At 39.4% G+C, this 12,930-nt stretch overlaps 1 protein-coding gene across 5 annotated transcripts in view; it reads left to right on the top strand.

Moving 5' to 3' along the window:
• Positions 1–12,930, top strand: part of LOC117959140 (ceramide transfer protein-like) — a 24,504-nt gene that overhangs the window by 10,275 nt on the left and 1,299 nt on the right. For 2 of the 5 annotated variants that reach the window (XM_034896106.1, XM_034896107.1), the window contains exons 3-17: positions 855–971; positions 1,136–1,201; positions 5,534–5,641; positions 5,842–5,980; positions 7,040–7,126; positions 7,838–7,995; positions 8,188–8,280; positions 8,370–8,456; positions 9,537–9,629; positions 9,820–9,891; positions 11,059–11,154; positions 11,666–11,798; positions 11,907–11,977; positions 12,395–12,523; positions 12,654–12,783. In XM_034896106.1, the coding sequence (XP_034751997.1) occupies positions 855–971; positions 1,136–1,201; positions 5,534–5,641; positions 5,842–5,980; positions 7,040–7,126; positions 7,838–7,995; positions 8,188–8,280; positions 8,370–8,456; positions 9,537–9,629; positions 9,820–9,891; positions 11,059–11,154; positions 11,666–11,798; positions 11,907–11,977; positions 12,395–12,523; positions 12,654–12,783 (1,579 nt within the window). The remainder of the gene's footprint in view (positions 1–854; positions 972–1,135; positions 1,202–5,533; positions 5,642–5,841; positions 5,981–7,039; positions 7,127–7,837; positions 7,996–8,187; positions 8,281–8,369; positions 8,457–9,536; positions 9,630–9,819; positions 9,892–11,058; positions 11,155–11,665; positions 11,799–11,906; positions 11,978–12,394; positions 12,524–12,653; positions 12,784–12,930) is intronic. The other 3 variants (XM_034896108.1, XM_034896109.1, XM_034896110.1) reach the window with 3 other exon arrangements.

Below are 12,930 nucleotides of genomic sequence, written 5' to 3' on the forward strand. Positions count from 1 at the left end.
CACACACACACACACACACACAGTACCTGGTTGCTCGCCATGCCGGCGCAGCAGTTTCACAGCGCTGACAGCACATTGGAGGGCTATTAAGAATATGCTCCATCCTGCAAGTTGCCTTAAAACAGCAATTTACATGGATCGCCATCTCTCACAAATGCCTCTCTCACTGCTCCTCCTGAGCAGGAAAGCGATTTATGTTTCCTCTTGCTATGAAAAGAACCCGACAGCATTATCACAGATATCAAGCCAGCTGGGTTCCTATAACTGGCCTCATTTCATAGAATCCTACATTATCTGATCCTCTATTTGCTGCTATCAGATGTTGAGAGAGGATTGGATAATAGGGCTGTCTCATATCGCGATATCTGATACAACGTTGATATTGCCCAGCCCTATTTGATAATGATGTGTAAATAATCAGCACGGTATACTTTCAATGCACACTGACTAGGGACGTAACAATGCATCGTCAATCGGTTAAAATCGATATATAATTGGGTAAAGATTACAACCAGTTGAGATTTTGAAAATGAATTGCGAAGCAATTTTTAAACCGCCTGGGTTTTTCTCTATTTATGTATTTATTTATTATTTATTTTGAATTGGGATTTGTTTTAAAATTCAAATGATTTTTTTCCTTTTATTTGTTTAACCTAAAATACAATTTCAGTTGCACTTTTGCACAGTTTATATAAATTAAGGAATATTTTTCAATCACTTGTCTGCAGCAGACATGAAATCGTGTTGTGAACTCAAAATCATGAATCGTATTGAATTGAATTAGGAGTTGAGTGTATTTTTCCATTCCTAACACTGTCTAATCTGACTCTTTGTCCTGTGCCCTTCCTTTTTAGCCTCACGAGTTTGACGAGTGCCGGCTGGACATAAGTGTAAACGACAGCGTGTGGTACTTAAGAGCACAAGACCCAGAGCACAGACACCAGTGGATTGACTCCATTGAGCTGCACAGGGTAAGTCCCACACACGCTAACACAGCAGACAACAAACTGCTGGCATCAAAAGAAACCAAATCCTTTGCCACATTTGCAACAAATAAGAGTAAGTTAATACAAGGTTGGATTTGTGAATGTGTGTTCATTGTATGTGTGTGTGTGTGTGTGTGTGTTTCTATCAGAGTATCAGAGAGGGAAGGAGAGAGAAGGGAGGAATCCAGGGAGCAATATTCATCCCCTCACCACTGGTGCGTTTGTTGGCAAGTTTGTAGGACGTAGGATTGAGTGCTTCATTTGTCTTTAGCACCGTTTTCTGTACTGTTTGTGTTGACTTGTCTTTATTTAGTCCATCAAATTCTTACTGTGTGAAATAGTTTTTATCCTAGATTGGTGCATGACTCAAAGGATTTACCAAAAGGCGGCTTAGCTAAAAGTTATCTTAACCTTAGACAAACAGTTGGCCCAGAGTTAAGATAATCCTTTATATACACAGACATTTAACACATGGGTTAGCCTTGAAAAGGGTTAGAAGACTTACTGAATAAGCTGTGTGAAATACACTGTCAAAATATGTAACTCTGTTTTAAAGATTTAAAGTGGAACTGCCACTTTTAAGCTTTTTTGTTTTGGGACAAATGGCCTTTTGAATGGGAGAGCTAGGGGCACTTCTATGATTACATCAAAATCACTATTTTTTAAAACACTGAAAACACTGAAACTTTGCTCCAAGTATCACCAGGGGCTCAACACATTAACTCCAGCATTGAGAACATTATTAACACTTGTGTGTTAGTGCTAACACTTATCGACTAGCAAGATGGGAGCGACTGGAAAAACCAACAGGTACAGTGAGTTGTTCAAAACCTTTCCTTTTAATAAACTCTGTGTACACAAACATTGTTCTCAATGCTGGAGTTCATGTGTATAGCCCCTGGTGATACTTGGAGCAAAGTTTCAGTGTTTTCAGTGTTTTAAAAATAGTGATTTTGGTACCCCTAGCTCTACCATTCAAAAGGCCATTTAACCCAAAACAAAAATACAGTAATACAGGGCTAACCGACTCTCCTCCAATACCCTGGAGGAGAGTGTGTTAGCCCTTGACTCATAGTCACAGCTTTCTTGCTTTGTTGTTTTCTTAAAATATCATTCAGTCATTCATTCATTCAATCAATCATAATTTATACTCAAAATATCAATGAGGGGCAGTCTCATTTACAATGACATTGAGTCAGTAAACAAAGACAGCACAGAACGTGCGTTACACCATCATGAGAACAAAGAAAGATGCTGAAACACTGGAAAACCAATTTGATAAACAGATTAGGACAACCAGGATGCAAAAGTACAAAACTATGTAAAGCTATTACAAGTAGAAGTTTAGAGGTCCAAAATCAGTTTCCTAAACTCTCCAAAAGGCACAACTGAGTTGATTTTAAGAAGGTGTTGTATTTTTTTCCCATTAGTCAGGTGCACTAAAACTTAAAGCAGTTTTTCAGAACAGTCCCGAGCGAGCTTGTGGAACACGAAGTAAAAACCAGTTAGCAGAGCGAGCCTGATAATGTCCCTACAAAAGTAGATCTGTAAGGTAAGATGGCAGTTTTCCAAAAAGGAGGCTTAGCAACACCAGTGAGTATCAACGTCTTTCTCAGAGAGAAGACCATCCAACCCTGTCATATAAAATACCATAGACCTTACTGGTTATAAATCTCAAGGCGGAGTCTAGGGAGTTAAGAGTTCTTATCAGTACAATGTGAATTTACACAGGGCTGAAATGCAAGTTCAACCTTGAAGTACTTTTGTGAAAAGCCTTGTATTGCAGGGAGAGCAAAAGTGGCAGTGCCCATTTAATTTAGTCAATGGGAATGACAAAAAAGCAAGTTCCAATCCCTATGTTAACTGCAGACAACAAGAATACCTACACACTGTGTATGGTCATACATACACAGCAACCAACCATCTAATATGTAAATTATGTTTTGCATTGTTGGTGTAAAGATCCCATGAGTGATTGGGGTATTTTTTTTATCCTAGCCATAGAGGAAAGAGAAAAATGACAGCAAAACATCAACAAAAGGTTTTGTTATACTGATGTGTATGTTAAAGTCTTAATCTAAGGAAGACATTATCCAGAGTGGAGCAATCTGTCTGACATAGAGGAGTAGACAGTAACCACACCTTCAGCCTGTCTGCCAAAACACATGCATGCTCAGTCATAGACCTTAGTCTGGGAAATCCCCCCCTCACTCACTCATCCCAGCACTGCAGAACCACCGTGACTCATATATACACACACACACACACACAATCCTGTTCACTGAGTCACCGCTGAGACCTCTTCTTCCTAGAAACCCCTTGTCGATCTCAAACCCACATTTCACTCCGCTGCCCAGGGTCTCCAAGGAGACACAACACATAACAACGAACAGTTCAGACCACTTATTTAGACTGTGAAATCTAAAAGCAACACTTGTTTTTAGGATACTTTCTGTTAAAGTAAGCTGTGTTTGTTTATTTTCAATGTGCACTGACAACCATATGGCATAAATTCCAGTAATCTAAGGTCTTCTTCTACGATAATTTTGTTTATTTTGTATCACTGAAACCACTTTGTGACCTGGATAAGTCTGTTTCTGCTGCAGCTTTTCAGAAGCACCAGGCTTTATGTCACTAGTGAGGAGTGTGAGAGCACTCGAGTTTTAATCACCCGACACATAAACAATCATACAGCTACTAAGTGTTTGCCATGCTGCGGGCATCTTAAGAACACACGTGTAAGAATTACCATACATACAGCTGAGCTCGTTGACAGGAGACCCAGCTGCTTATGCTACTTTTTACTCATTTCAGATTTTGTATTTTCAGATTTTTATCAAGTGATGTAGCTGCAACAAAAACCTCTGCTGCTGTTTTTTTTCTTTTGCGTTGCATTTATTCATTTTGAGCATGTAACATTAATTATAAAACAGCAGTTGTTGAAAACACATTGAACAAAACAGGAAAAAAAGGTTCAAGATAAAGAACAACAATTCATTTCATTAGCGTATTCCCTGCACAAAAAGAAATAGGTTAAAGTTCAAACCTGTTAATAGTAATTAAATAATTCATAAAAACTCAATACACTCATAAAGCTTGACATACTTATCACATATTAATGTTCTTATCAAACAGATTAAACAGCCCTCATCCAAATAGTTAAGGTGTGCAGATGAAGTATATTGGCTAAAGGGCAAACAGCACTGACTGAAATCTCGTGTGAATACAGACGGAGTTACTTCTGGCCGTTGACCGACAGTTACCCCAGCCTCTTACAACTGCCGTTCACGTGCATTGACATATCACACCCCCTGGTGGTTGTAATTGGAAGTGTCTCTTAAAGGGAAACATCTCAGTTTCTCCTTTCCGTCAGTATCTCCCTGTGCCGTTGAACCTCTCCCCTCTGCTGTCAACGGCCATCTATTTCAAGGGCCAGGATGTTATGTAAGAGGAGAAGGGGGGGAACCAGTCAGGTTTACAGGAAGTCAGATGATGTTTCAGTTGTGTTGCCATGGTCACTGAATCTGTGTCATGCTGTGCTTCTGTTGAGGTCCCTAACCATATCCTGTATAAATGGTTTTACAACAGGATATTAATAAAGCTTTCTGGAAAGCTATTTTTGTAGTAACTAATAGGATTTCAACCTTGTGTACATATTTGGATGTAACACAAAAGTAACTTAAAATAGGTCATTTGAATAGAATAGAATAGTTTAGAATGCCCTTATTGTCATTATACACAAGTGCAGTACCTGTGCAATGAGATGGAAGGAACCCCTTTACATTGTTGACAAAATATAAAAATACAACATATAAAGTATCGGTAGATAGTGCAATTGGGTTTTGGGGGGGATTTGGGGGATTTACGTTAGAATGTTGTACTTTAAGGGAAGACGGCAGTATTGGTAATGTTTGAATTGCCAGAACAAAAGGGACACGGTGAGAATAGATGGGACACGATGGGGAGAACACCTTAGATCAGATGGACAGCTAGAACCGAGATTACTTAGATCAGTTTCACTGCAATAATTGTGGTGGTTAAGCTTTGGTTTTGTGTCACTGGGTTTCCTCTAGAAGTCCCTGCTGACTTGTGCCTGCTAAATGACTAATTATGATGCATGTTAAATGGGCTTAAATCACACATTTTATCACAGTATGACATTATATTGATTCTTTGGACAACCATACAATGTTTACTGATACCACAAAGTCGGCCAATACTATACTGATTCAGTTCAAAGGCCTGATATGAGACGATACATGATTCCATTTATATTCTGTTTACACTAAGCAACTAAAAAAAATAGACAATTTCATTACTAAGGTCTTCCATACACTTAAATTAAAAACAAACTACTCTAGTGAGAATTAAAAAATTAAGATGACGATATGAAATCAATATTTTCACTTTGTATCGATTAATATTGGACCGTTGAGGATTAAATCGATTTATCAGATTGATAGATCGATACACCCCTAGTATGTTATTGAGTTAGGCTGCTTTGTGAGATTCCTAACTCTCCGTGTCTGAACCCCGACCCCATTTAGGCTGACTCTGGATATGGCTCCGAGTCCAGTCTGCGGAGACACGGCTCCATGCTGTCTCTCACATCAGCCACCAGCGGTTTCTCTGCCACCTCCACATCCTCCTTTAAGGTCAGTTTTCTGGGTAATGTTTACTCTGGCTTAGGAAGCCCTTGGCTTCCATTTTGTGTCTACAAACATGACGTATTGTCGGTTATTTGAAGGCAAACACGAAAGCAGTTTATTTTTTCCACATGTACTGAAATGGATGATTTGTGGTTTGTGGAAATATAAAGAAAGGGCTGACAACTGATGCTTTATTGTTTGTTTTCAAGGGTCACAGCCTGAAAGAGAAGCTGGCAGAGATGGAGACCTTCAGAGATATCTTGTGCAGGCAGGTGGACACGCTTCAGAAATACTTTGACAGCTGTTCCGACGCCGTGTCTAAGGATGAGCTGCAGAGGGATAAAAGTAAGAGCCGCAGAACCCTACACTTCTTCTAACCAATCATTTTGTTACTCTGTGGCAGATCGGATTTTTGTCCTTTTAGACGAGAAGTGAAGATTATTTTATTGGGAAAATACCACTTTGCTGTGGTAGTCGGTTCATTGAAAATTAATAAGCAACTTTTGATCATTTTGGATAAGTGCTCCCGTCGTCAGGTTGTTAAGATAAAATAGATTTAATGCTTTTTTTGTAATTTGAGAGTAAACTAAATGTTTTTCTTTCAGTACAACTATTTAAAGGCACACGCAAGAAATTAATTTTTACTACTTTTAAGCATTTTACAGACAAAACAATTATTATTATCATTATTATTATTAACCAATATATAGATAGATTTAAGAAAATAGTTTGTTGAAGCCTAGTTTGTTTTATCACGTAGCTGTTGCATTAGGTCTAGCAATGTGCGGACATATTGGAATGGTACAGTGTAACACTAAGCTATATCTGGGATCCAAAAAGGAGAATTGATTATATAAGATGAAGCTAACCTGTTTCTTGCAAGACACTGATATGCCAAAGAGAATCTTTGGTTGAACTATTTCATGTATAGATAAAAAAAAAACATATTTGGAGTGCTAAAGGAACGTGCACTGAATCATGTATACACTGGTCTGTGTGTCGTGACTCAGACAGCAGTTATTCTACGAGCCCCCTCATAACCCCATCTCGGCTGGCTGAACATTTGCTTATGGCAGCCTGCACTGGGAGCCTGTGGATGACCACACTGAATGAAGCCCTGCTTTTGTTCTCCTCACCTCCCTCTCCCCGGCTCGCTCGCTCTCTCTCTTTCTCGCTCTCTCTCTCTTCCTCCGTTCTGAAGATGAAACCAGACCATTGTCATATTCTCCAGCACAGCAGATTTCCGTTAGGCTGATGGTTCGCTGTGCTGTAGCTTCAGTTGTGAATGGGCCACATGGCGCCACCCTGCCCTGGAGCGCTTGTTGGCTTTCAGTAGGGGTCCTGCGAGAAATGTCTGTTACCTGTTTGCCTCTCCTCTCTGAAACTTAGTTTCTTTTTTTGCAGTCGTGGAGGATGATGAAGATGATTTCCCCAACACCCGGACAGATGGAGAATTTCTGCACAATAACAACAACAGCTGCAAAGAAAAATGTGAGTAATGCAGACATCTCCAAGTTATTTTTCTATTTCAACACTAAATATGCGTGACTGTCTAGCTTAACGTTTGTAAAAAACAGCATTAGATATTGTTTGTTAAGACAGCAGTAGACCTGCAACTGACGATTCTTTTCATTGTCGATTAATCTGTCGTTCATTTTCTCGAATAATCGATTAGTTGTTCCTTCTCTAAAATGGCAGAAAATGTATTAGTGATCTGTGAAGAGGCCCAAGATGACTTCTTCAAATGTTTTGTTTTGTCCGCAACTCAAAAGACATTTAGATTAGAAACTTGAAAGTATTTAACCGTCTGGAATTAGAGAACTTCTGCTTTGTTTGACAAGAGAATGACTCAAACCGATTAATCGATTATCGAAATAGTCCACAATAAATGTAAGTGATTAATTTTTGCAACTTTAGTCAGCACAGATAAAAGGAGTCTCAGTTGAAACAAACATTACTTGATCTAACTTTAGCCAACAAGAACTGTTTTGTCATAGAATAGTGAAGGAGAAATTGGGTTTTTAGCAACCTTTTTTTTGAACTGATGCTCCATATGTTGTATGTCCATATGTTCCTCCATATTTAATATATTTTCTTAAGATGGTAAGGAATTATCTTAACTGAAGTGACAAGCGAATTTTAGGTTAGGAACTTACCCAACACTAGCATTTGTTTTTAGTCCCATGCTTCTCTTTTGTGCAGTGTTCCAGTCCTTGAGCCCCAAGGGAATCAATGGCATAGACTTTAAGGGTGAGGCCATCACATTCAAGGCCACCACAGCGGGGATCCTGGCCACTCTGTCCCACTGTATCGACCTCATGGTGAAGAGAGAAGACAGCTGGCAAAAGAGGGTTGATAAGGTTTGGATCCAATTAGCCATGTTTCATCCACTTACCTGAAAGAAAGCCTGTGTTACTTTTGGATTTTTCAGACAACAGTAATTGCTTTTTCTTCATTTATCTACAGTCATCTACTACAACAACAACAAAAAGATGCAGGAGAGAAAGTTATTTTAGGACCTGTTTCATGATTCTGTATTTTTGTCTTCGTAGGAGATGGAGAAGCGGAGAAGAATAGAGGATGGCTATAAATCCGCCCTCAATGAGTTGAAGAAAAAGCCTCAGTTTGGAGGCCCAGATTATGAGGTGAAGTATACAAGTGGTCCGTAATGCAGCATTACGTTTGTGTTGTGATAGCACTTCTGAAGTAACGTTCCCCTTCCCCTTATTGGCAGGAGGGTCCAAACAGCCTCATCAATGAGGATGAGTTTTTCGATGCAGTTGAAGCCGCTCTCGACAGACACGACAAAATAGAAGAACAGGTAAGCAAAAGATCAGATGCAGTGTTTTTACCATTAAGGTGATGTTAGATAAAAGAAATGAGATACTTTGAAGGTAGTAGTATATTTAAAAAAAAGCTACTAGGGCTGTCAATTTAGGGTGGGAGTCACCAGATGCCTCCTGATACGATATCATCACGATATTATTGTTATTATCTTATTGCGATTTAAAATCATATTGCTATATTCTGCAATATAATGCAATTTATCACTTATTTTACCAAATTTCAAATGATGTCCCCAAAAGTAAACTTTGTCAACATCTGTTTTATCTAAAAAAGATACATTTCTCTTTTTGTTTATCTCACTTTAGTTTAATTGCTGCAAAATGAGATTGTCAAGCAGACAAACTGACCAACACATAGATACTGGGCGCCTGTGTATCAACAGTATAGTTACTGAAAATATAGTGATACCTACAATCGATTCAAATATTTAATCGCATAATTGTCTGTAGTTCATCACAAATTAATCTCCCTTTTTTATCTGTTCTGAATGTACTTTAAAATGATATCTTTCATGTTTTTAATGCTTTTATCAACATGAATCCTCTTGATGGGAAATACAACACGCCTCGGCTTCATCCCGCTCCTTTTCAAACACTTTGAAAATATTATTGGGAACAGTCTATAGATATTGTTTCTTCTCTTTGGTGTGTTGCTACGCACTCGTTGTGCTTTTTACATTTTATTTTATTAGTTTTTGTTCTAAATAAAATAAAGACAGAAAAACAGAAAGAAAGATGAAGGTCCGGAGGGAGTGTTTGTAAGTAAATGGTGATGCTATAGCAAGAGCAGAGTGAAGGATTTTTCCCTTTGCTCCAAGTATATATTTTTCAACGCACAAAAGAATTTTTTGATGTGCGAGTTGTTTCTCCAAAGAATGTATGTGAATTGATCGCATGTCAAAAGAAATTTGTGGTGTTAAAGAAGTTTGCCTTCACTCGTTATTATCGCGTTCATTTTGACAGCTCTAAAAAAAATTAAACAAAAAAAACAGGGAAACAATTTTTTCTGCACGTTTTTTTTTTTTTTTTAAATGTTGTGTTTTGTTTGTGTCCAGTCTCACACTGACAAAACCAGGATACAGAGATCCAGCCCAGTCCCCCCCGGAGACGTTTATTCCAGCACCGGCACGCACAGATTTGCTGACAAGGTAGTCCAACCCTTTACTCCCCAAATCTGCACACACCTACCAGCTACTTTCACCAGTCCACCTGTCCCTCTTCCATTCCTTCAAGCTCCTTTTTTTCTCTCATTTCCTTTCGACATCTTATCCTTTTGTGTAACTCTTCCTCTCCTCCATTTTTTTTTCTCTCCATCACCCCCTCTATTTGTCCCTCTAACCTCATATTCAGTCCTCCCCTGTTCGGATAGTCAGCGTCCCTCCTAGTGACGTCTACAGATTCAGCGCTGAGGTAACTCACTGTCCCGGTTCAGCCAGTCCCCCTTCCTCTGCGTTTCACGCGTCTACACTAAACACCACATTTGCATTGCTGTTGAATCCCCAGTAACTGCTGTAAGAATAACCAACACACAGGAACTCACTGTAGCAGCATGAAGAATCAGCTCCTCTTTTTTAATCTGTGTTAAATAATAACTGCTACCAGGTAGGGCTGGCTGATGTGGAGAAAATCAGATATCACCGTATTCTTAACCAAATACATTGATATTTTGACGATATTGTAGATTGAGAATTGGTGCTTTCAATAAATGTTTTACATTGAGGTTTTAGATAATAGTAATGTTTCAAGTGAAAAAATAGAGAAAAAAAGATTTTTTTTCGTTAAAACAAATCTGCAATTTGTTAATGATTTTTTTGTATGTCCTTGTAATCAATCTAGACAGCCTAATTGTATATCTCGATATATGATTTCATCACAATATGATTCCATTATTAGAAGATCAATTGTGGGCGGGTTAGCTCATTTGTTAGAGCAGGCACACGGATATAGAGGTTTACGCCTTGACGCAGCAGACCCGGGTGCGACTCCGACCAGCGGCCCTTTGCTGCATGTCATTCCCCTCGTCTGTCCTTTGAAAATAAAGACCTAACAATGCCTCCAAAAAGACTGAGGATAAATTGTCACATTGAATTATTGCCCAGCCCTACATGCACATGGTGTGAGATTTTGTGAGTCACAGGCAAGACGGAGAGCTTTTCGGATTGATTGTTTAGTTTTTTGGCACAGCCCTGTGAAAACAACAATTTACTGTCAGCTGTTATCAGAGGACACATGATATAGAAACAGAAACTCTTAAAAGGAAACTGTCAATACACTCGCTGACATGTAGACACTGTATGATCCATTTCTGTGTAAAAGACACCTTATTTTAAAAATGTAAATAGAAGAATGTCCTTTCTTTACGCTTGTAGAGCGGCTCTCTGCCGCGCATGTGCACGCCAACGCGCTGCTCTGGTGCACAGTGTAGCCCATTTCATTGATTACAGTGGAATGTTCCGTTACGCATGCAATGTAGTCTGCCTGGAAGAAGAGTTCATGCATTACTGACATCTAAGAGTCTTTTCACGTTGTCATTAACCAACCTCGCATCGTGTTTCTGTCCCTGGCCTTGTGTTATAGGTGGAGGAGATGGTGCAGAATCACATGACCTACTCCCTGCAGGATGTCGGCGGAGACGCCAACTGGCAGCTGGTTGTAGAGGAAGGAGAAATGAAGGTATGAGGAGATTTTTAAATTAGCAAACAGATTTTTTTTTTTTAAGTTTTGGGTAAATTGAGTTAAACCTTAAAGTAACATGCATCTGGAATTCACTGTTGAACCACAGTGTTTTATTAAACCCAAATCAAAGCCAACGACATGTACGCACATTGGAAAACATGATTATAAAAAGATTTCACTACAGCTGCAAAGAGGAATCGATTTAGTTGTCGACTATTGAATTAACTGTCAACTGTTGCAAAGAAATTCTCAGATTCCAGCTTCTTAAATGTGAACATTTTCTAGTTTATTCACTCCCCTGTGACAGTAAACCCAATATCTTTGTGGACAAAACAAGACATTTGAAGACGTCGTCTTGGGCTTTTGGGAAACACTGATCCACATTTTGCAACATTTTCTGACATTTTACGGACTTAGAAAACGGATTTCAACTATTAAAATAACCTTTAGTTGCAACCCCAGATTTCACTTCACCTTCAATGTGCTGTGTGTGTGTGTGTGTGTGCAGGTGTACAGGAGAGAGGTGGAAGAAAATGGGATTGTTTTGGACCCGCTGAAGGCCACCCATTCAGTAAAGGGGGTGACCGGTCACGAGATCTGCCACTACTTCTGGGACACGACCTACCGGAACGACTGGGAGAGTAGGTCTTCCTACGCTGAAACAATGCTAGTTGAAATCTATTTCTTTTATGATTGATGATTTGATTGTGACACGTTTTAATTGCTCCCATGTTCTCTGCCGCTTTTAGCCACTATCGAAAGCTTCAATGTCGTTGAGACGCTGTCGGACAACGCAGCGATCGTTTATCAAACGCACAAGGTAAGAGCTAGAAGATACTTCTAGCAACTCTAGAAATCTAAATCTAGAAACTAAATAACCACGACAGTGGAACGGATCCGTTTGGGGTCGTTGTATATCAGGGTTTCCGCTGGGCTTTAAAGAAGTCCAACATTTCTAAATTGTGGGCCTTAAAAATTCTTTAATTAGCTGGAGTTTTGGTTTTTTCTAGGTCTTAAATAATTTTACGGGTCTTAATTTTCCTACGCCCATGCAACCCTACATCTAACTCTCTTCTTTTAAACCATGTAAACATATTCTGGTACAACCTAAAATACAATTATCCTCCTGAAAATGAGCATAACATGAGCACTTTGAAAAGGTCTTAAAAAGTCTTAAATGTGATCCGTTAAATGTAAAATGATAAATGGTAAATGATAAATAATGTGTGTGCTTTAGCGGGTGTGGCCTGCATCTCAGAGAGACGTGCTGTACCTGTCCGCCATGAGAAAGATCCTGGCCAACAACGAGAATGACCCAGACACCTGGCTGGTCTGCAACTTCTCCGTGGATCACGACGACGCACAGGTGAGTCGAACCAGTCCTTTCAGATCCAGTCGAGGTTTCAGACGCCATGCGAGGAGTCGGTTGAGATTCAGAATGTGAATCGTGCTGCTGCTTTTTTTTCTTCTTCATTTACCGTCCTGTCGTCCCACAGCCATCCAACAAGTGTGTCCGTGCCAAAATCAACATCGGCATGATCTGTCAGACCCTGGTCAGCCCGCCAGAGGGCGATAAAGAGATCAGCAGAGACAACATCCTGTGTAAAATCACCTACGTCGCCAACGGTGTGTATCCGTCTGTTCTTCTGGCTTCAGTTGATGAATTCAGTCATTCAGTAGTATCTGAAAAAGGGCATAGGAAAAAGTCTTACATTTACAAAAAGTCTAATTTTTGTATTGATAGTATTTGATATTGTTGACATTGTAAGGACT

This window comes from Etheostoma cragini, chromosome 16, assembly GCF_013103735.1.
Source record: "Etheostoma cragini isolate CJK2018 chromosome 16, CSU_Ecrag_1.0, whole genome shotgun sequence".
In the NCBI taxonomy this organism is placed as follows: domain Eukaryota; kingdom Metazoa; phylum Chordata; class Actinopteri; order Perciformes; family Percidae; genus Etheostoma; species Etheostoma cragini.